This window comes from Amphiprion ocellaris, chromosome 17, assembly GCF_022539595.1.
Source record: "Amphiprion ocellaris isolate individual 3 ecotype Okinawa chromosome 17, ASM2253959v1, whole genome shotgun sequence".
Classification (NCBI taxonomy): Eukaryota; Metazoa; Chordata; class Actinopteri; family Pomacentridae; genus Amphiprion; species Amphiprion ocellaris.
This window is the reverse complement of record NC_072782.1, coordinates 23,021,881-23,044,226: the sequence shown is the minus strand read 5'-3', so window position 1 is coordinate 23,044,226 and position 22,346 is coordinate 23,021,881. Positions and strand designations below refer to the sequence as shown.

General features: G+C 38.0%; 1 protein-coding gene across 2 annotated transcripts; it reads left to right on the top strand.

The window, feature by feature from the left end:
* The first annotated feature begins 1,422 nt into the window (after positions 1-1,422).
* Positions 1,423-20,844, top strand: ptpn11a (protein tyrosine phosphatase non-receptor type 11a). Of its 2 annotated transcripts, none has more exons than XM_023276783.3 (16): positions 1,423-1,829; positions 3,261-3,383; positions 6,778-6,972; positions 8,823-9,015; positions 10,551-10,670; positions 10,774-10,887; positions 11,319-11,415; positions 11,522-11,601; positions 11,820-11,978; positions 13,697-13,828; positions 14,063-14,217; positions 14,330-14,397; positions 15,493-15,644; positions 15,731-15,849; positions 15,953-16,058; positions 16,776-20,844. In XM_023276783.3, the coding sequence occupies exons 1-15, from the start codon at positions 1,816-1,818 to the stop codon at positions 16,020-16,022; spliced, it is 1,791 nt and encodes a 596-aa protein (XP_023132551.1). In that variant the 5' UTR covers positions 1,423-1,815; the 3' UTR covers positions 16,023-16,058; positions 16,776-20,844. The 2 variants fall into 2 exon arrangements, with proteins under 2 accessions (XP_023132551.1, XP_023132550.1); XM_023276782.3 differs by having other exon boundaries at positions 1,424-1,829; positions 11,522-11,619.
* The last annotated feature ends 1,502 nt before the right edge of the window (positions 20,845-22,346 follow it).

Sequence of the window (22,346 nt, the reverse complement as noted above, 5' to 3'; positions counted from 1 at the left end):
TGCAGTATTAGCTTTACACCAGATGTAACGGACCCATGTCTTCTGAAAACCTCCACCTTTGAATCATCAGTCCACAGGATGTTACTCCAAAAGTCTTGGGGCTCATCTACATATTTTTTTGCCAATGCCAGACGAGCCTTTATGTTCTTTTTGCGACTTTTTTTAGCGACTTTGTTTCACATCGGTTCTTGAATCTCTCTAGAATGTGGCATCATGTGCTGCTTTTTGAGACCCTTTAGTTACTTCACAATATCAGACAGGTTTTATTTAGTGATGTTTAGATTCAACAAGCCTGGCAGTAATCATATGTGAGTGTGGATGGTGAAACTGAACCCAATTGCCAAATGAATTTGATCATTTGGTAGATTGGTAGCTAAGGGAGCAAACTGCATTTTGTATTTTTGTTTGTTGTATTTGTCTTATATTAAAATTTGCTAGATGCTCTGAAACAATTGAGTGTGACAAATATGTAGAAATAGAAGACACCTGTTGGGGGTAAAATACAAATATGGCATTGTAAAAGGAATAATTAAGGAGGATTGCTTTGGCGTTCTGCCGAAAAAAAAAAATCTAAAATCCTTATCCAGAAGGTTGGGTCTTGGACGCAATGAAAATAAACAGGACAATGACCCCAGACTTACATCAAAAGCAGTAAAGAAATAGCTTAATCAGACTGGAATTAAGGTTTTAGACTGTTCTCCCCACTGGTCTCGTTCACTGTGCTGAACAATTTAGTTCAGTTGCATCAGTTCTGTCAAGGATGCTACCACAAGCTTGCCAGAAACTTGTGGATGGCTACCAAAAGCGCTAAAATAAGGTTAAAATTCTACATATTATGATTGCTGTATATGTACTTTGACCCAACACATTTTGATATTTTCCAGAAGAACTTTAATAAATAAATGTGAGAATCAAAACACATGATTGTTTGCTTGTTTTCTATCTATCTATCTATCTATCTATCTATCTATCTATCTATCTATCTATCTATAAACGACACGTATAGTGATGTAATTCTGTATTTATCTGTAAATTCTCCATAATATAATCAATGAATGCAAATTAGTATTAGTATTAACTGCAATTAATACTTTTTAATAGGAAAATATATGCAAGTAAGATTACATTAAAAAACGTGTAATAATAACAGCAGCAACAACAACTAATGATCATGATGATATTTTTATTATTATCCTTGTAGTAGTCGTAGTAATAGTAGCACTGGTAGCAGTAGTAGTAGTACTAGTAATAGTAGCACGAGTAAAGTCCTCCTTTGAGAAGTTTTGCTGTGACGCGAATGCGCAGATGCGGCTGCGACGAAATGTTCGAGCAGCCGAATGCTCCGAATACTATTGGTGGACGCTCTGCTCTGTGCTGCTTGCTGCTTCTGCCGCCGTATCATAAAATAGCTCCTAATGAGCATGCGCAGGGTGAAAGTGATCGGGCTCTTTAATTTATGTCACACCGTTTGCCGGACGGGCCCAGTTCTGTGACTGAACGGGGGGCGAAGCGTCGGCGACAAACGGCCGCCCAGGGTGAAAAAATCCGCGCACCCTCTATTTTGTCGCATGTTTGGTGACGTCCAATAATCGACTGGCTGTGAAGTCTCCGGGGCCGAGGCCTAGAGACTTTTTTGTTGTAACGGACGCTGTTAAAACTAGTTGTGGATGCCTCAGTAGATTTCGGTGCCCGCTCTGACCGGGTGTGAGCCGATGAAGCACTTTATTCCGTGATTGAAGCAGAAACGGTCGGAGACGTTAGCCAGCTAATTGAAGCTACTGCTAACTGCCAGCGAGGAAGTGAGGAACGAAAAAAATGACATCTCGGAGGTAAGGGGGGCTGTCTGGAAAACAATGTCTGCTGAGAATGTTAGCTGAGCTGGCTAACTTTAACTGAACTCAGCTGTTTGGGTCTTGGTATGTCGGTAAACAAGCTCCGAGTGTGCCGACTTTTCTGGAAACTAACCGACGGCAGACAACTAGCTAGCTCAGGTCTGCTTCATTTAGCGTTACACCGGCAACTTAGAGCCCAGTCTGAAGAGTAAACAACACTGCTATGAAATCTATAATGGGCAATTTAGCTGCTCATAAAATGTAGCTAGCGACAATCCAAGGTAAACTTAGCTGTCATCACACTTTAGCCACTGAAATATGGCTATTGGTAACATAAAACTGCAAGGGTTTGTTTTGCTACGAGCCTCTCAAGCTACTTTTATTTACTAAGCACTGAATCACAGGCAGTCACAAACAAAAGATATTCCTGTTCATTAGAGTTGCCACAATTTGTCAATTTATCGATTAGTTGTCAACTACCAAATAAATCTTCAACTATTTTGATGATCAATTCATCGGTTTATATATTATTTAGGAAAACATTCTCAAAACCCAGGGTCTTAAGTTTGTATATTTTCTGGTTTAATACCTGCTCTGTGACAGTAAACTGAAAATCTTTGGGCTGTGGTTAAAACAAGCCGTTTGAGGATGTCATCTTGGACTAGCAAAACTCTGCTAAACATCTTACACCATTTTCTGACATTTTATAAATGAAACAAGTCATCCATGAGGAAATAGTCTTGACAGAATAATCATTAGTTACAGTCTTAGTTGATTAAATAGATTTAATCTAAAGAACTGATCATCCCACATACACAAAGCATAAACCAGGGCTGATTAGTTGATCAAAATGTTAGAAAAATTGCAATATGGCTAAGTGCTGTGTCTGACCATCCTCTCTGTAATCATGGATGATAGGGTGAGATATTGATGGCTAGATGCGCTGTGTGTTATTTTATGCTGCTGTCAGTGATTTACATTATAGTTATGCAAATGCATTTTTTTATTTTGCATTCATCAAATGCAATGTATTGCATAGCAAGATCATTAGAAAGCAGAATGGACATGCCATGAATGCTACTCTTTTACTATATTGTGTGGCCTTAAAAAATTTGAAACTAAATGTTGTAGAGGCAATTCAATTCAGTTTTATTTATTCAGTGCCAGTTCACAAAATAGTAATCTTAGAGCACTTAACACTGTAAGGTACACAGAGAAACCCAAAAAATCCAGTGATCCCCTTCAAGTGAGCACTTTAACAACAGTGGGAAGAAAAAAACCTTAGAACCAGTTGGATTGAGGATGAAGGAGGAGAGAGAAAAAACAGGGAGAAACAAACATGAATACATTGGACCAGATAGTAAATGGACAGTTATTTCAGGCATGGCTACTCAAAGTCCAATTATTGTTCTGCTTCTTCTCTCTCAGGTGGTTTCACCCCAACATCACAGGTGTGGAGGCCGAAAACCTCCTGCTGACTCGGGGAGTTGATGGAAGCTTTTTAGCAAGGCCCAGTAAGAGTAATCCAGGAGACTTCACCCTCTCAGTACGGTAAATATCGACACTTATGACTGTAAAAACAAAACATAGACTACAATACAGGATACGGTATGATTCTGTGACAACAATTTCAAGCCTGGAAATAAACTTTCTGCAATTCTATGTGTGATAACTGACAGTAAAAAATGAAAGAATGACAAGTTGTCCCATTTTGTTCAGGCTTTGTGTTTTTCCTATAAAGGTTTCCCTATTTTGGTTGAAGTATTTAGATTGTTTCTCATTTAGTGTGGATAGTACAGTTACCCGATCTTTATGTAAAACAACCATTAATGTTTACAAATGATAAAATTAAATGGAAACCCTTATGTTACAAATGCAAACTTAAGGGGGATTTCTGAAAGTAGTCGCAACTCCGGACAAAAGTTTGCACAGGTATTCAGTGTTCTCAAATGCTGTTAATGTTTCTTTACATTACTAATCTGGATAAACAGCGTTGTTGTAATGTCCAGTAAAATGAGTTATGATGGAGCTGAGGACCAGGCAAATTGAATTTGAAGTCATTTACTATTCAGACATTAAGAGATGTGCACTAAATAACAAAATTAAAGGCATCAGGATGGTTAGATAGGAAAGTGCATAAAAGCAGACAAAGAATTTAATTTAACTGAATTTTAAAGAGATCCTACCTGCTTTTCTTTCAGGAAACCAAGCTCTCTTAAAGCTTCATTAATCAGTTTTTTTTTCAGCAACAAGATTAAATGAATGGTGTCATTTCAAAGAGGACACTTGTAGTGATAATTCTACAGAGAAAAATCACTCAAATCTGCAGGGTTTTTTAGTTTTGGGATCGTTGTCTTGGTTATCCAGCCTTTGGTTTCCAGGAGGAGCAGGAAGGTGTTTAGAGTGATAGATACACCCCTCTGTATACTACCTGGCCAGCACTAAACTAACATGCAGACAAACTTAGAGACTAGCTGGTCAACATCCAGCAGCTTAAGAGCCAGATGGTTCACTGAGGAGCTCATGCAGAGCAAACCAGAGCTAAAAGGAGAGTAAATATTAGACCTGCATTTATCAGGTGGACCCAAACACGACTATAAATGAATGATGAAGTTGCTCTGCTGGATGTGTGAACAGGCAACTGTTTAAGCAGTAACGTGGCATGATGTGCCTATCATTTTTGTTCTTTAGTTTGTGACACTGTTCCCTACACAATTACTGTCACATTTTTATTCATTTTTAACTACAATATATAGTCCTCTACCTCTGTGGAAACAGCACAGCCAAGGTTACAATAAATGACTTTTGTGCAGTATGACACAGTTATAGTGCTGTTAATCAAAAACAAGGAAAGCAGTTAAAATTAAAGGAAAAGAAAACATGGAAATAGAATCAATTTGTACAACATTTTTCAAGTGCTCTCAGCTGTTCCCACTACTGGAAAAAAGGAGACACCACATACTATAAATATTTAACTATTTACATTTTTACAAACTAGGCATTTTCACACTACCATGAACATAATTTCTAGAAGAATATTTTACTACACTGAATGTATTTTCCCACTGCTTGCTCCTATTTACACCAATTTTAGCCATGTTGGATTTATTTTATTGATGAAGTACTTGTTGTTTTCTTCTCAGTTTCTGCTGTCGTCTCGTCTCTGCTCCCTGTAAACACAGTAGTTTACAGCTGAGTCGCTCATAGCGTCACAGTTATGCTGAGGACCACATAATTTAATTTTTTTTACTGAATCTGACAATGGAAGCTGTTTCTTTTTGCCATATTTTGGAATGAAACATGGCATAAAGTGATTTTGATGAAAAACATAATTTTAGATTCTGCTCCGAGGAGGACTCTCTTTTTACTAATAAAAACAAGTTTGTAGTTTTACCTCAGAGCCTGTCAAGTCAAAAAAATTTTTACATTAAATATCATTAACTCAATTTAGCTGATGCTAGCTAGTGTTATTTTAGTGCCACCCTCATATTTTGGCTGTACAGTCGCTCATCTTGCATCATATGTACTTCCTATGGAAACAAAACAAGTCATGCTCCTCTTGTGGAAACACTTTTCACACACATTTCCACTGGGAGACTCGTCCCTGCCGGTTCAAACCAGCACGTCCGTCTCTTTTTCTTCCAGACTTAACTGTAAGTCATCGACAGTTATGTGCTGCTGAGCTGCAGATTTGCCGCAAGTTCTCCTTTTCTATTTTCTGAGATAATATTGGTCACCTCCAATGACTCAACAGTTTTAGGCGTCTGTCTGAATTGTACCACAGTGGCGTTTTCTTTAACATCCACTTTTATCACCATTGAGTGTCAGTACCATTACTTTTTTCAGAATTTATAGTGCCTTTCACCACGTGCAGGTAATACAAATAGAGTTCTTGTTAGTGGTGCATGCGACAGTGTTGAACTTAATATAGTTTTGCTAATTTAAATTTTAAAACATGTGTTTGCATTATAATGGCTGGAGGATAGAAAACACAGCTGTAACTAATGATTACATTCATTGTTGATTAGTCTTTTTATTTTTGTTTTTTATTTAAAATAGAACTGTTTTGTTTATAAAATGTCACAAAATGGTGGAAAATATCGATCTGTGCTTCGCAACGATGTCTTTTGTCCACAACCTAAAAATGTATAGTTTACTGTCATAATGGAGTAAAGAAACCAGAAAATACCCTCATCTATGATACTAGAATCAGAGGATTTGGAGTTTTTTTCTTTGAAGAAAAAAAAAACTCCAACCAATTATTGAAGTAGATTAATTTAGTAGTTGACAGCTAATCGATGAACAGTTATGTCATAAAAGTGAAAATGTAAAGCTCGGGATGTGGTCAATTTGCTTGTTTGTTTTGACTGACCAATAGTTAAAAGATATTCAGTTTAGTTTTAAATTGATAATTCTTTTAATTATAAGTTAACTTGCTCAATATTTACTTTGATGAACCAGTTAATTGTTTGATCTGTAAAGTGTCAGAAAATCACATTTTCTAAGGATTTTGTTTTTGTCTGACCAAATCAGCAAATCATCGCAAGTGAAAAGCAGGAATGAGGCAAGTTAAAGTCTAATAGCTGCTGATATTCTTTCTGCAAATAAACTGATTTATTAACTAACTCTTACATCTTGCCATTATGTCGTCTTATGTTGGACAACCCTACTAAGATAATTTATAAAAATGTGGACTCACTGTGACTTGGCAGCATTGGTAGAGTTGGAGGAAAACATTAAATACAAGGCTAGTTTTTAAAATGTTTATTTCAATTGATCAAATTCAGTGTAGTAAAAATGCTACGTTGACTGCTGATGCGCAGTTTACATAACAGTTCATTATTACTGACAGTGGGACGTTTTGTTGATTCTGTGTCACAACGAATACGATGATGGTGATGATGACAATGGCAGCCTTTTACTAAACGACTGTGCTTTTATGCAGGCGAAATGGTGCCGTCACCCATATTAAGATCCAGAACACAGGAGACTTCTATGACCTTTATGGTGGGGAGAAGTTTGCAACTCTTGCAGAGCTGGTGCAGTATTACATGGAGCATCATGGGCAACTGAAAGAGAAAAATGGAGACGTCATTGAGCTCAAGTATCCACTCAACTGTGCAGACCCCACCTCAGAGAGGTGAGTGCTCACACGGATGTTACGTATGTTTTTGTGCTTTATGCAGGCTTTTAGGGCTGTAGCTATCGATTATTTTAGTAATCGAGCATTCCATCGATTATTTTAGCGATTGATAGAGTAATTGGATTCTGTGCTTGGTATGTGCGTTACAGCATAAAAAGCAGAAGTGAGCGTGCTATGCAACGAAATAACCATCCTGGTGGAACACGGGAGAACATACTTGCTGTATTGTACATATGTAGGAAAGTACAGGGGTATTGTACATCTATAGTATAGTATAGTACAGGGGTATTGTACATATATAGTATAGTACAGGGGTCTCCAACTAAAACTCAAAGCCATGGGAACCCGACATGTAGTTAGCTGGTGATGCGGAAATCGCATAAATATGTTTTTATGTTTGGTCCGTTTGCAATCCTACAATTTCATTGAGCAGACGCGTTCATTCACAGTGACATACATCTGAGAGAAGATACAACACAAGCAAGGATCCAGTTTAAACTGCTGGTACTACAGCTGAACACAAAATAGGAAAATGATTAGTTTATTAGTAGTTATTACATATAATATTCAATCAATAACTTTAATTTCACTGTGATTTGTCCAAAAATTAAAGTGATTTCCTTCATTATGAGACAGTGTCAGACCTACAAGCACTTCAATACAATATTATGTTTGAATGTATGAAGTTTTATAGTTTTATTGTGCAGCTGTCACTTAGAAATAATCCGCTGCATTGATCAGTAGAATAAATACATTAAGCATGTTTAACAGCTTTTTACTGTCATAGCTTATTATTTTCTTCATTGTTTTCCATTAAAACAACCTGTTTACGATCAGTTCACTTTTGGCGGAAAACGAGTCAAATGAAGCGTTAAACGCTCCCGTTTGTGTGACGTGTTTGAAGCAGAAAGTCTGCGTTCACAAAGAAAGTTGAAAGCCATCCTAATACCTGTTTACTCTGACTGAGGTTTTAGTTTTTGTCGAGCTGATTTACACAAAGAAAGGCTGCCTATGTTAAACTACCTTCATAATTCAGCCCTCTGATCTGCTAATTGCTGTAAACACTAGAAAAGCTACACCGGTTAAAATAGAAACGTCCCTTTAAATTGAAATCCCCTTATAATTTATTGAAGTCTGGGTCCTGACTCAGACCCCAGTCCACCAGTTAGTGACCTGGGGTCTAGTAGGTAGTGGATTAAACGAAGCCTTGATTCAGAGAACTTTGCCTTGGGGAATTTTAGTTATCGAATTACTCCAATACATCAAGGAGTCATTTTAGCCCTACAGACTTTAGACAGTATTTTTTATGTATGGTTTTTATTTCTTTGTCACATGTTCAATTCTAGTCAAATGTCCCTTTTTTCTAAACACATTTTGTAAATCTGCAGGATTGTTTTTGTTTCTCTGCTAAACACAAGTTTTTTTTTCAGGAAAATATACTGAACACAATTTAATATTATTTGATTTTAGTTCCCCAACTAAATATGATACATATCACTAACTAGTGGTAGTGTATAAATGGAGTTTGTTTTGCTCAAAAAAAAAGAGAAACTGACTGTGTTATGCTTTTAGACTCTTGTGGTCCAGACTATGGCAATTTATGCAATCTCAAATGTATTATTTTTGAACAAACCTGTAAACATTTTATAATAAGCTTAAACTGCAATGAAAAATGTACACTTCAGTATAATTTCTTTAATTTTTAATTAGCTGTGCTTACTTTGTGCAAAGACAGATGATGCCATTCAAAAAGGTGCAAGTGTATTCTGATGATCATGTGATTTTGGAAGCAGATGTTTTTTAATGTTTATTAGTTTATTATTATACTGTTGCGTGTCTATTTGCAGGTGGTTCCATGGACATCTGTCAGGCCGAGAGGCTGAAAAGCTGCTGACGGAGAAAGGCAAGAACGGCAGCTTCCTGGTGAGAGAGAGCCAGAGCCACCCGGGGGATTTTGTCCTGTCAGTCCGCACTGGAGATGACAAGACGGACAGCAGTGACAGCAAACCCAAAGTCACTCATGTCATGATCCGCTGCCAGGTAGACACACCCCTCAGCTTCTCTGGCTTCCCTACATCCTCTCAGTTGCATCATCCATCCATCCATCCATTATCTATACACCGCTTAATCCTCACTAGGGTCGCGGGGGGGGCTGGAGCCTATCCCAGCCGACTCGGGCGAAGGCAGGGGACACCCTAGACAGGTCGCCAGTCTGTCGCAGGGCTACATGCAAAGACAAACAAGCACTCACACATTCACCAGTTGCATCATAGTAATAGTAATTTTAAATTGTAACAGTAGGGAAAGCTCAGATGTATAAATGATGCCTGCGTAAAACTTCAGCCATTTTTCATCATAGGGTTGCATCAAATTATTAACATTATCAATCCATTAAAAGGGCATTGAAACACAGGTCAGGTTTTCCTTTAATGTTCCTCACAGCTTCATTCAGACATAACCCCCACAGAAATTAGACAATATGCCAAGTGATGTGTAATACATAATATATAATAATAACATTATAATGCAATGACAGAGCAGTTGAAAATAAAAGACCAAATGTACACTAATAGCAGGTTATGAAACTGTCCAAATAACTAATAGCTTAGTTTATTTATGCTTTCCTATACACTGATAGTTCTGTCCATGTGTAATGACAGTTTAGCTGTTAAAGAATAGTGTGACTTGCTGTTAGATCCTGATCATTCCTGTCCTCATGTCTGAGATAAAGTACAATTATAACTAGTTAATGTAGTTTCTGCAGTTTCTCTGTGTGTAAATGTGCGTGACTGCTTCGCTTTTTTGACGCTCTTATGGAGCCTATTGCTGTCTGATCCAGCAGGTATTTAATAAATTGACACTGTAATGTTTTTGGACAAATACTGGTGCTGAAATATGGAAAAAGCCTTTATTTAATCACTTCACCCATCTTGTGTATTGCAGCTTAACACATCAGAGCTACTAAACTGTAAACTTCATTAATTTTAACATGATATGGAAGAAGTGCATTTAGGTCTGACACTGTCCCATAATGAAGCATATTACTTTAGTTTTGGCCAAATCACAGCGAAACGAATGTTTTTGATAGAATAGTCTTTGTAATAAATACCACTAGGCTGATCAATTTGTAATCTGGGTTATATTAGCTGTGGTGCCAACAGTGTAAAATGACCAGACATAAAAACATCTTTATATCTTTCCTAACTGAAAGTTTGTAGGTGGTCATGGTAAAGCCAACCATACAATGCATGATATTGTAACTGCACTGCAGCGCTTCATATAGGGGATTGGTAGCTGAGAATCTGTATCGCTTATGAAGAATCGTCAGCAAGCTAATTGGTGAAAGGGTGATGCTTCTTACAGCGGATTTTTAAATCCAAACTCTTATCAGAACCTCGTCCACAGCAGGTTAGCTGTGCAGCATCAGTTACCATGGTGATCAAGCAAGATAAAATGGAGCCATGTTCATGAAATTGAAAACTGGATTTAAGATGCCTGCCTAGCCTATTATTTTCCTTCATAGTACAGCTCTCTGTGGTGACTTGCTCCACATGTATCTGTGTTTTCTTTGTCAGCATGACCTGAAGTACGACGTGGGCGGAGGGGAAAAATTTGACTCTCTCACAGATTTGGTAGAGCACTACAAAAAGAACCCCATGGTAGAAACTCTGGGCACTGTGCTTCAGCTTAAACAGGTTTGTCCCACTTCAGTCTTTGCAAGCAATGTGTCTGTAGAGCATCTAAAAGTAAACTGGGGCATCATTTACTGACTGTCCTGACTCTTGCTCTCCTCTGCAGCCCCTGAACACTACTCGTATTAATGCAGCGGAGATTGAAAGTCGAGTTAGGGAGCTTAGCAAACTTGCAGAGGCGACTGACAAGGTCAAACAGGGCTTCTGGGAAGAATTTGAGGTAAGTGCTTGTGTTTTTGTGCTGCAGTACGCACATTTTTTAGTAACTTTTATGAACAAAACACTTTTCTCTTGAGATTTCATTAACTTAATGCTCGGTAAATTCTCGTGTAAATATAACTGAACCATGGTGAATGGCTTAAATCAAAGAACTTGTAGATAAAAACACCTTGTTTAATTAGACATTTTATTTGTATAAATTCAGGATGAAAATGGTTTCTCTTCATGCTGTGACTGGCTTTGTGTGACTGTGGTTGTTATTCTTAGTAAAACCAGACAACAATAAAGTATCTTGGATTTCTTAAAAGTGCTTTGTAGTACAGGCATCAGGTGGGTTTCAGTCTACTTTGGTCCAAACAAACTTGGTCTAGACCAAGAGAACTAAATGAAATGTGTTAAAGAGTGTCTCTCCTTTTTTTTTTTTCCATTCAGACCTTGCAACAGCAAGAGTGCAAGCTGCTCTACAGTCGCAAAGAGGGTCAGAGACCAGAGAACAAAAACAAGAACAGATACAAGAACATTCTGCCTTGTGAGAAACCCCAACAGCTCTTTGACTCTCACTTTACCATTTCGGGGATCTTTGGAAGGGGATTTTGAAATGCGACCAACTGTGCTGTTTTTCTTTCTGTTTCTAGTCGACCACACACGTGTGGTGCTGAATGATGGGGACCCAAATGAGCCAGGCTCTGACTACATCAACGCCAATATCATCATGGTAGTATCTGCTGTCATGGTAAACTCACTTCATCCTCAGGGAACACACACACACACACACACACACACACACACAAAATATGTTTTTTTATAATATGTATATTAATTTGTAGACATTCATTCATGCAGTAGACCAGCATGTGTGGTCAGTTAGTTTGTGCTCTTGTTTGTTGTGTTGAGCAATGAGCGGACTGTGTGTAAATGTGTCTGTGTGCGCAGCCGGAGCTGGACTCAAAGTGTAACAGTACCAAGCTGAAGAAGAGCTACATTGCCACTCAGGGCTGTCTGCAGAACACAATCAGTGATTTCTGGAGGATGGTTTTTCAGGAAAACTCTCGAGTCATCGTCATGACCACCAAGGAGGTGGAGAGAGGGAAGGTAAGCCAAATGAGTGAGCACCAGACTGTATTGATTTATTGTGTATAATCATGTTGTTTTTTTAAAATAAATTATTAATAAATTAATACATCAAAAGTAGATATATTGTCTCAAGAAATGTTATAAATTAGTTGTGTGCTGTTCTGATTTCGACAGTGATCTTGTGCCAGATATTGTGCATAAAAAGTAAGTCAGTAAGCTAAAATAGGATGAGAATAGGAAAGTAAGGAACAATACTGGCAGTGATACTGAATTAGTAAAGTAAAATTGACCATGCACCATCGATACATTTTACATAATATTGAAATACTGCACATGTAAATGTTGCACTGCCAGCAATGCGTTAATAGTACATACTTATTTTAAGAATATTATAAGGTATTACCCATATATTCATGAAACCTTCTGAAAATACAATTTTCTTTTAGCAGAATGTTTACCTAAAATGTAAACTATAACAAACGTAACAGCTTACCATGTTTTTCTGCATTCTGCAAAGGAGTTAATATCTAATGCAAGCAAACAATAAGTGTCTGTCTTTTAGAGCCTGTCAAATTAAATCAAGCTGTTTCATATAGCATGTTTTTAAACGACAAGAAACAACAAAAATGTGTACCAAAAAAAGACAAAAAAACTTTGTATAGCAAAAGAAGTTAAATATAAACTAAAAAGAAACTGCAGAAAATTAATAAAAAGAGAGAATATTCAAGGCTTTGCTTGGGTTTTAAATGTATGCAGGTGGCTTTTCTGGGTAAAATAATCAGCCTAAAAGAAACAATAAAATCAGTTGGTGGTTTGCCATTCATATCTTCAAAAATTTCCTTTTTTGTCAGCTTTATTGCTTTTGTAGTTCCTGCATTTGTAGGGCAATGTAAAGGATCAGACTGACCAGTAGCCTGGGTCTCTGGTCCTGCTGTAGTCTCAGCCTGAGCAAATAAAAGGTACCCTCTTGTGGCTCCACAAAATATAACTGCCACTGATGGTTTAACCCTCGTGTCGTCCTGCAGGTCAAATTTGACCCGTTTTAAAGTTTGAAAATGTGGAAAAAATATATATTTTCACAGTGAAACTTCTGATGTCCACATTTTCAACATTTTTGGGAAATCTTTGAACATTTTTGGTGGAAAAAAATAAATGTTATAAATGTTTCTTAGGAACATTCACAAAAAATCAACCAAAATCCAGCGAATTTCGCTGGATTTTGGTTGATTTTTATGTGAATGTTCTTCAAGAAAATATTGGAATTTTTTCTGATATATCTGTAATCACTTTAGATATTTTTAGGATGTTTTTGGAAGATTTTTACTCATTTTTTGAAAATATTTTCTTGCCAAATTTGGGGGATTTTTAAAAAAATAAAACTTTCAGGGAAACTTTTAAAGAATTATTGGAATTTTCTTCCTGAAGGTTTTGCAAATTTTCTGAAATTTGAGGATTTTTTTTGCTGAATTTTGGGATTTTAAGGAAACAATATTTTTTGGTGCCCATAAATGAGGACAACAGGAGGGTTAAGTTATTAGGTTTGTATACTGTCACTGTAGTGTGTAACAACAAAACCATTTTACCATCATATCTTTAGACATCCAGATATTTTCAGGCAGGCAGCTGCAAATTATTTAACTATTTTTATTTGCACATTAACAGTAAAACAGCATATTTGAGTGTCTGATTCAAATGACACTGGACAAAGTGAGTGTAATTATGCTTTGTTTCAACAGAGTAAGTGTGTGAAGTACTGGCCAGACATGTCGGCTCTGAAGGAGTATGGAGCCATGCGTGTTCGCAATGTCAGAGAGACGGCTGCACACGACTACATCTTAAGAGAACTGAAACTGTCCAAAGTTGGCCAAGTAAGTTGTGTTTTTGTGTATATACAAAACTGTGCTAAAGTAACACAAGAATACCTGACTAATAGTGCCTTGAATACTTTTTATGAATTAACTTCATACAAGAGCAGCGAAGGGTAAAAGTAGAAAACCTGTCAGTTTTGATTGCATTCGAAGCATAAAGGCCTCTTATTTCTGCATGGAAGTTGTGATTATATAAGGAACTGAAGTACTTGATATTATATAATTTGTTTTCAGGGGAACACAGAACGTACAGTTTGGCAGTACCACTTCAGGGCCTGGCCCGACCACGGAGTCCCCACCGACCCAGGTGGTGTACTCGACTTCTTAGAGGAGGTCAACCTGAAACAGGAGAGCATACTGGATGCTGGGCCTATAGCAGTACACTGCAGGTACACACACACTGAAAACAGTTAATAAACTATCCATAAATCATCTCTAACAGACATTCACAATGATAACAGGGATGTGTTAACTCAAGAGACTTTCTTCTTTGCCTCTCAGTGCAGGGATCGGGCGGACAGGAACGTTTATAGTGATTGACATCCTGATAGATGTGATCCGAGAAAAAGGTGAGCATGCACAAATCAGGGTCTGCTTTACTGTAACACAAGGCAACTAGCCAAGCTCCCAGCAAGCTAACAACTTTCCCTAACCCAACACAAACATATTTATGATCTGCTGGAAGGATAGAGGTTTTGCCATCTTAACAATCATTGTCATTTTCTGCATGTCACCTGCTGGTCAGAGGTTCTTGTTGCCTCCTGTAGAGGAATTTTGAAAACAGGCAGATGGCAGAAAGGGAGGAAAATGCTGTGTGAAATATGCAAGGAGTGGTGGACTTATACCAACAATCTACATCCACCGAGTCAGATTGGTGTTGAAAGACAATAGACAGAAGAAGTATGTTTTTTTGAACATTGTATGTCACTTGTGTAGCTGTCAATTATGCCTGGAAGATACTGAAGATGAAAAATGACCTGAACAAATAAATACACTCAGAAATGAACAGAAACACTTCAGCAATAAAAAATATTTAATTGGATCTCTTGAATTTAGGTTAATATTGCTATACATCAGCTGTTACTGGGTGTGTGCTTGTGAGTGTGTATGTATAGTAAGGTAACTCCACTCAAAGCTCTTAGGTGCAGTTAAAAGAAGGTTAGCAAAGCTAGCTTGTTGTCATTTGATAGGAACCACCTGCTCCGGTTTGCTTCGCCAGCCGCTTTAGACTGAGGTTAGGACCATCCTCCTAATTAATACAGAGACCCAGAAAAAAAGAAATGTAGAAAGAAATGTCCTTTCTTCCTTTTATATTACTTACGCATACATAGATCACCTTTCAACCTCCATAGAAGCAGGCTATTCTGTCCTTTATTTCCTCCAAAAAAAGCAACAAAACTGTTAGCTACAGTAGCTAGGAAGCTTGGTGAATTCATCCTTTTTTTATGTTCATCTTTCTCCAGATTAAAATTTTTGCATTTATGTTACAAGCTATTATGGTAATGTACAGCTGGAAATTGCTGCTAAAAAATGGCATACTATAAATGTTGTTTTTTTTTGACAGTGTAGCAGTGGAAAAAGGTGTTATATTTTGTTCTGCGCTGGATCAAAGGTCTTAAATTTAACACTGCAGAACCCTTGAAAATGTTTCTCTCCTGCTGCAGGAGTGGACTGTGACATCGATGTGCCAAAGACCATCCAGATGGTTCGGTCTCAGCGCTCAGGAATGGTGCAGACCGAGGCGCAGTACAGATTCATCTATATGGCTGTACAGCACTACATAGAAACATTGCAGAGGCGCATCGAGGAGGAGCAGGTGCAGCACCACACAACGGCACACTTTTTCATTTTCAGTTTTCTTCTGTTTCTATCTGTAACCTTGCTCTGCTTACTTTTCTGCAGAAAAGTAAGATTAAAGGGCGCGAGTACACCAACATTAAGTACTCTTTGTCCGACCTGACTGGAGGAGAGCAGAGCCCTTTGCCTCCTTGCACTCCGATTCCAACTCCAACCTGCACAGAGTAAGTGGTGCTGAGAGTGAATGTAGCCTGTTTAACTGCAATTTAAATCATTTTGAGAAAGCATTGTGCTTAGTTTCTCACACAAGTATGTGTTTATTGTCAGGATGAGGGATGACAGCTCCAGAGTATATGAGAATGTGGGCCTGATGCAGCAGCAGAAGAGCTTCAGATGAGACTCACCTTTGATACCAGCGCTCTGTCAGTTCCAGGTAAATTCAGTAATCAGAACATGGAAGACACAATAATATACTGTCAATTCTCAAATGTACGCTTTCATTCAAATAATGTAGAGAGAAGAAGTAGTTGCATGAACTTCACCTAGGTACAGATACTTTTAAAAAAAAACAAAACTTTTTTTTCCTGGTAGACACTGAATGGCACTTTCTGAGTAAGTTAGTATGAACATTACTTGACAGAAATTGGAGCTTTTGGTGTAATAAACCAGATTTAACTTCAAAAAAGTTTTCATCAGGTCACGTTTAAACAGGCTGACAAAGTGCCTCTAAAACAGCAAACACAACAGAACACAAAATGCACACTGTAGTACATCAGACAAACAAGAGGTTGGCATCAAGTGCATTTTAGACGAATCACTGCCACAGAGTTTATTTTGTTGGAGCTGCAATTCTTCAAATGGTCTGGTCAGGTGACGAGTTGTGGCTTTCACAGAGAACGGCAACTGTTCAATTGCAGTTTGACTAAAATTTACAGACAATTTTAATTTTCTGAATGAAAGTAAACATAGTCATTATACAGTCCATTGTTGCACATTGCTGATACAGACTTGGCTAAGCATTTTTAAGCAAGATTACAATAATATATGTAAAAATATTAGGGGTAAACATCTGTCTTTAAGAAGTAAAGGGATTGTCCCTTTACTGCTCAACATTCACTAACTTTCCTAACTACATGTTTGTCCGTTTCAGGATCTTGATACCTGACAGTTTTTCGCCAGCCACACCTTGACGCCTGAGACTTGACCGTAATGACATGGAACAATGGGGAAAAAACACACACAAAAAACACGTGAGGGAGACCAGACACCAGGGTCATCCTGCTGTTCCCGCTTATTTCTACACAAACATTTTTCCCTTTAGTCGAATTCTAAACCACTGTGATCGTCAGAAGAGCCTTTGAAAAGCCTAACACGCTAAATCCCCTACTAAACCACAGTTCGGGTTTAGTCTTTGTACATCTCAACCCGACAAGGGCTGCCGACAGCAAGCACTCTCCTCAGAGGGAGAACGACCTAGCTAACCTTTGCTCATCCCTCATTTTTCTGTGTATTTCTTTTTTTTTTTTTTATTAACCAAAGGAAAGTGATGTAGATTGTTTCTAGAAAAAGGCGTGTGCCAAACCCACAAGTTTATCCACATTTTGCAGCCAATTAAAAAGTAATTTGGCCTTTAAAGCAGCATTAGACCGTATTTCTGGACAAAAGTAGGGCAATCTTCTAGCAATTTTTGTCTGTTATAAAAAGTAACAGCATATTTACTATTAATTTCCAATCCACTGACTTCTAAACATATTTTTTTTTTGTGGAAGAACCACCTCAAAGAGAAACTTAAATTCTTAACTTTTTGTCTTCTAGTTAACATGGGTTTATATGCTTTCATTAGGATTCACAATGTCTGTTAGCTAATCATTCCTGAGCTCAAGCCGAATGTCCTTAATGCTGCACTTTTATTTAGCAGCATAACAGTCAAGCCTTGATTCACCTGGTGGGTTTATAAATAATCTCGTCTGGGGGTTCAGAGAGGAGTATCCAGGGGGCCTGCACTTCTATGTTGAAGTCTGTTGACATATTAAGATTTCAGGGGAGTCTGTTGTCTGTCTCAGTTGCAGGCATTGCCACAGACATACGGCTGCCAAAAAAACTTTGTTTTTTTAAGTTTTTTTAAAAGTGCATATTACTTTTTTTTCCCATTCTTTCTTGTTATTCTTAAAGACAAATGCCTTTTGTGTACCATTGCCTATTTTGAGCACCACATGTACTTAAGTTTAAGAGTCACTGTTTAAAGAAGCAATCACACATCTCTCAGCTTTGGCAGTGTAGATTAGTCATTGTTGTGGTTGTAGCGAGCTGGATTTAGTAGTTTGTACACACACACATTCACATGTGCACACATTTATAGGGGAGAATTTTCTCATCTATCTGTCTGTGTTAATCAGATTTAAAGGAGCAGTTTGACTTTTTGCTGGAATTCGCTCAGTCACTTTCTTGCCAAGACTTGGATGAGAAGATGGATAAAACCTGCAGCCACCAGCTGATTAGTTTAGGCCAGCATTCGTCTCTCATTGCCAGATCATTCTCAACAGCAGTGTGTCAGCTTTGGAGAATGATCTGACTGCACGTCAATATGACTGGATGGAAAAAAACTCTTATTTGAATCAGCCATCTTGGGAGTCTTGAAAAATTATTACAGGGAAGTAGTTTTGCATGCTGGGAGGCGACCACTGCCATCAAAGTTGCTAATTGACCGAAAGATCCAAGCAGGGCTGCTTTATTGCACAGTTCAGATCTTCAGCAAAAAAAGTTTAAAGTTTGCGGCTTGTAGGTGCTGCTCGGAGATGGCTGTAGTCGTTTCCTGTAGTGAAGGGCATTTTGAATCTGGTAACACATAAATGTGGAAGACAATGCTTTGTGAAATATGTGGTGAAAATGGCACATTTATACCTGAAATCTCCATCGGGTAAGTCAGGCTAGTTTAGCATTAGGATCAAAAATAGGGGGAAACAGCTAGTCTGCCTCTGCCCAAAGGTAAAATAGGAAAAGAAATAACAGATCCATTTGTATAGATATCAATTGTAGACATGTTTTACCTTTAGTGGAACAGATACGTTTAGTGTTTATCAAATGTACTGTCTCTGTGACATGCATGTGATTCAAATCAGTACATGAAAACATTCCTTCTATTACTTCTGATGAACAAGTACTCACTAGGTTTTTTTTAGACACTTCTAACAGGCAGATTTGGGCTCAAAAGGAGGCTGAGTGAGCCAAGTGCTTCAGTCTGCTGGCATTATACCTCTCGCATCTCACTTTTGATGATTCCCAGTAAGGGTTTGCACCTACACAAGCTGCTGTGTCATGAGGAAGCTTTTTACTGCAGGAACTCTGTCAAGCGCGAGGTGGCGCAAACCTTTACATGAACAGTCTTTCAGCCTTTCTATTGTCATTAGAATGCTGGTTCTCCGAGTGCGTCAGAGCAATGACTAATACTTTACCTGAAGTAACTCCAATTCTATGAACTTGTAGGAAATGGAGTTTTTTATGTTTGGATAAATGGAAAATTTAATGTTGTTGATAGTGATTATACAGCTTTAAAGTGGTTTCTGCAGTGGAAATGGTTTATGTTGTACATATGTGGAGTGGGGTTTGGGCTAATGCTAACAGGATGTTAAGATGCTCACAGTAAAAAGGCTGAATTGTTGATGTTTATGTGTGCTTGCCGTTGCTGTCTACATAGACATGCTAACTTTGCTACTTAGCACTATATGCACCATAAACAAGAGGCTTACAGAGATGTCACTAGTTTTGCAGGTATTTAGACCTGATTTTTTTTTTTAAACCTAATTATGGCTCTAAATGACAATTTCAAGAATCATCAGAGTAATTACAATTTATTCTCAGGGGAACATAAATGTGTTTAACAGATTTTATGGCAGTCTATCTGATAATGGTTGAGATGTTTCAGTCTGGACCAAAGTGTTAGACTGGCTGACCAGTGCTGCTAGCATGGCCAAAAATAATAGTTTTATGGCAAGCTGTGTGCTACAACTGTTTCTTGGTCAAACTAGCCTTATGCTAAACTAGGCTAATCACCAGCTGTATATTTAACATACAGATATGAGAGTGGGGTTAATCTTCTTGCTGCAAGAAATGAAAGTGCATTTTCCAAATTGTCAAACTGTTCCTTCATCTTCACAATCAGCTGCAATATTTATATTTAGGGAAGTCACTCACTCACTCACTCACTCACTGACTCGCTTATTCATTTCAAACATGTGGCCTAAGTATTTGTTGAGCATTGCCACCTTCTGCACATTCACTTACCATCACTACGCCTTGAGAAACTGCAGTCTTGCGATTGAACTTGCTGACTCAGAATCTCTTGTTTGAGACAAAGGAAAGAAGCGGCTCTCCTCTTTTGCCTTGCGGGACAGTTCTCAACAACTACTGATCCGGGACTGAACAGCTTCTTTCTGTAACATTAAAAATCATGAAATCAGTGTTTTCGGGGGCTGCTTCCTCTCACTGGAGGACTCTGCTAACACCTGGCTGCTTCACAGCAAGTGTTCTTTGAAACTTCTTCTCCCAGGTGAATGCCATCCTCTGACTGAGATCCTCTGTAGTGTGGTGTACTGTATGCAGTTTTATCGTCAAGCGGATGACTTTGTACCTGTCAAACGTTTCGTGGAGTGCTTGCTTGTGGTGTTTTGTGTCTTGTGTTGTGTGCGTGCAGGGATGAGTGTATGTGCTGTCAGGGTGAGGCTGCTGACAGCCATGTATGTTCTGAGATACTTTTTTGTTTCCTTCCCGGATGATAAAACTGCTTTCCATTTATCATATAAGCAATTTAGATGCATAGACGTGCCTTCTATGCATATGCCTATGTGTATGTGATAGCTATTAAAGAAAAAACAGTGCTCTTTAGTTTCACCGCCATTCAAGAACCTGTAACACTTAAATGTGAAATCTTTCATCCTGAACATCCTGAACAAAAAAGGAAAAATGGTGATCGCAATGCAAACAAACTATATTTTTTAACATGTATATTGTACATGAGTACCAGGTAGAGCAGAATGTACTTACTAAAACATATCTACTTGCCAATAAAATATACTGTATGTATATTCCTACAGCTTTCTCTCTGTGACACAGGGAGGGACCTCTCACAAAGCTTAAGAGGTTTATTGTATGACTTTCAATGCAGTTAACCATGTTAACTTCCTCAATAACAATAAATGGCTAGCTCATGCCTCATAAGGTCACTGTCTGTTTTGTTTTTGTGAATTTGCTTGACCATTGTTAATGTGAAAAAATGTGAGCGCAAAGAAGAGGATCTATGTTCACTGCCATTTCAGAGTCAAGTCACTAAAAATCACAAAAGCTTACTTAAATATATGCTACAAAAAGCTGAGCACAGGCATGTATTATGCATGTGTACGTTATGTAGGAATACCGGAAGGCGTGACCTAAGTATGTAGCGGGTGGTGGGACTCGGAAACACCCCCACAATTTAATCAATCGTTCCCTGTATCATTTCCAACGGATCAGTCCGCAGCGGTGGATTTGAAGTAGGATCATGTAATCGTTAGCAGTCAGCTGACAGCGTTCACTTATTGTCATAGTTACAATGACGCCATGGCGCTATCTCATAGTGATACAAAAATCTTTAACAAGTCCGTGGATCCAGACTGAGCCACATGACTGTCAAAATTTAATCACTTGGTCCTTGTGTCTTTTCTGACCTTCCCTGAAAAATTCAACTAAATCTGTTAGTCTATTTTTGAGTAATGTTCTTAACCACCAGTCGTCACATAACTCCGCCTCCTTGGCAGAGTAATAAAATGTTTACGTATGTTTAAAACTTTTAAAATACATAAGTTAAAGTGCCATTTGCAATACAATTACTAATAAATTCAAAATGGAAGTTCTGAAAGAAGTTCAAGAATGAGAAGGAATGTCTAAGGGTAATTTGTAAATGACAAAGTACTGTGGTAGAAATCTCAGTTTCAGCAGTTAAAGTCTTAGCAGTAGTGTTGAAAGGAGTTTAAGTGATTAAGTAAAACTGGAAACTCACTAAAAAGATCATTGAAGTGTTGAGGTGAAGGCTACAGTGTGTAATGCACTAAAAGAAGTTCAAGTGTCAATTTAATAAAGGCACTGAGTGAAGCTGTTTAAAAGTGGAGCTTGAAGAATCAGAGTTGAAAGCAATTGCTCCCCAACTGCTAGATTTGTAAGACACTGCTAACAATTTTGTCACATTTTTGGATGCCTGTTAAGATTATTGATTATCCAGGTCATATAGTTTAGGAAGAGCTAAATTATCACATTAAATCCAGTTGCTTTGCTTGATTTAACTCTTAGATTTCGCCATATCAACTTCAAATGCAGTTATGTCAGTTTTGCTTTCACAGATCGTTTACGGGGCTTCTGAGTGGACCAACTAAAAAAATTCAACATTTTGGAGGGCTCACTCTTTAAATTTAGATAAATTAATGTTTGTACATACATAAATGAATTGACAACACAAGTGATGTCACCTCTGTTCACCGTGTCAAGTGTTGTTAAAATTTGTGTCAAAGAAAAATAGTGCTTTATGACACTCAGTCTAAATGTTTTACCACCTAATCCAGCTGCCCTTTTGTTGAAAGGTCTCCAGCTCTCCTTGCTGCTGGGTGTCTTTGCTCACCCAAACGCACAGCAGTCATCTGACTCACCCCTGGGGGTGACAGTTTCAGAACACGCTGCCCTGACCAGGCGAGACATG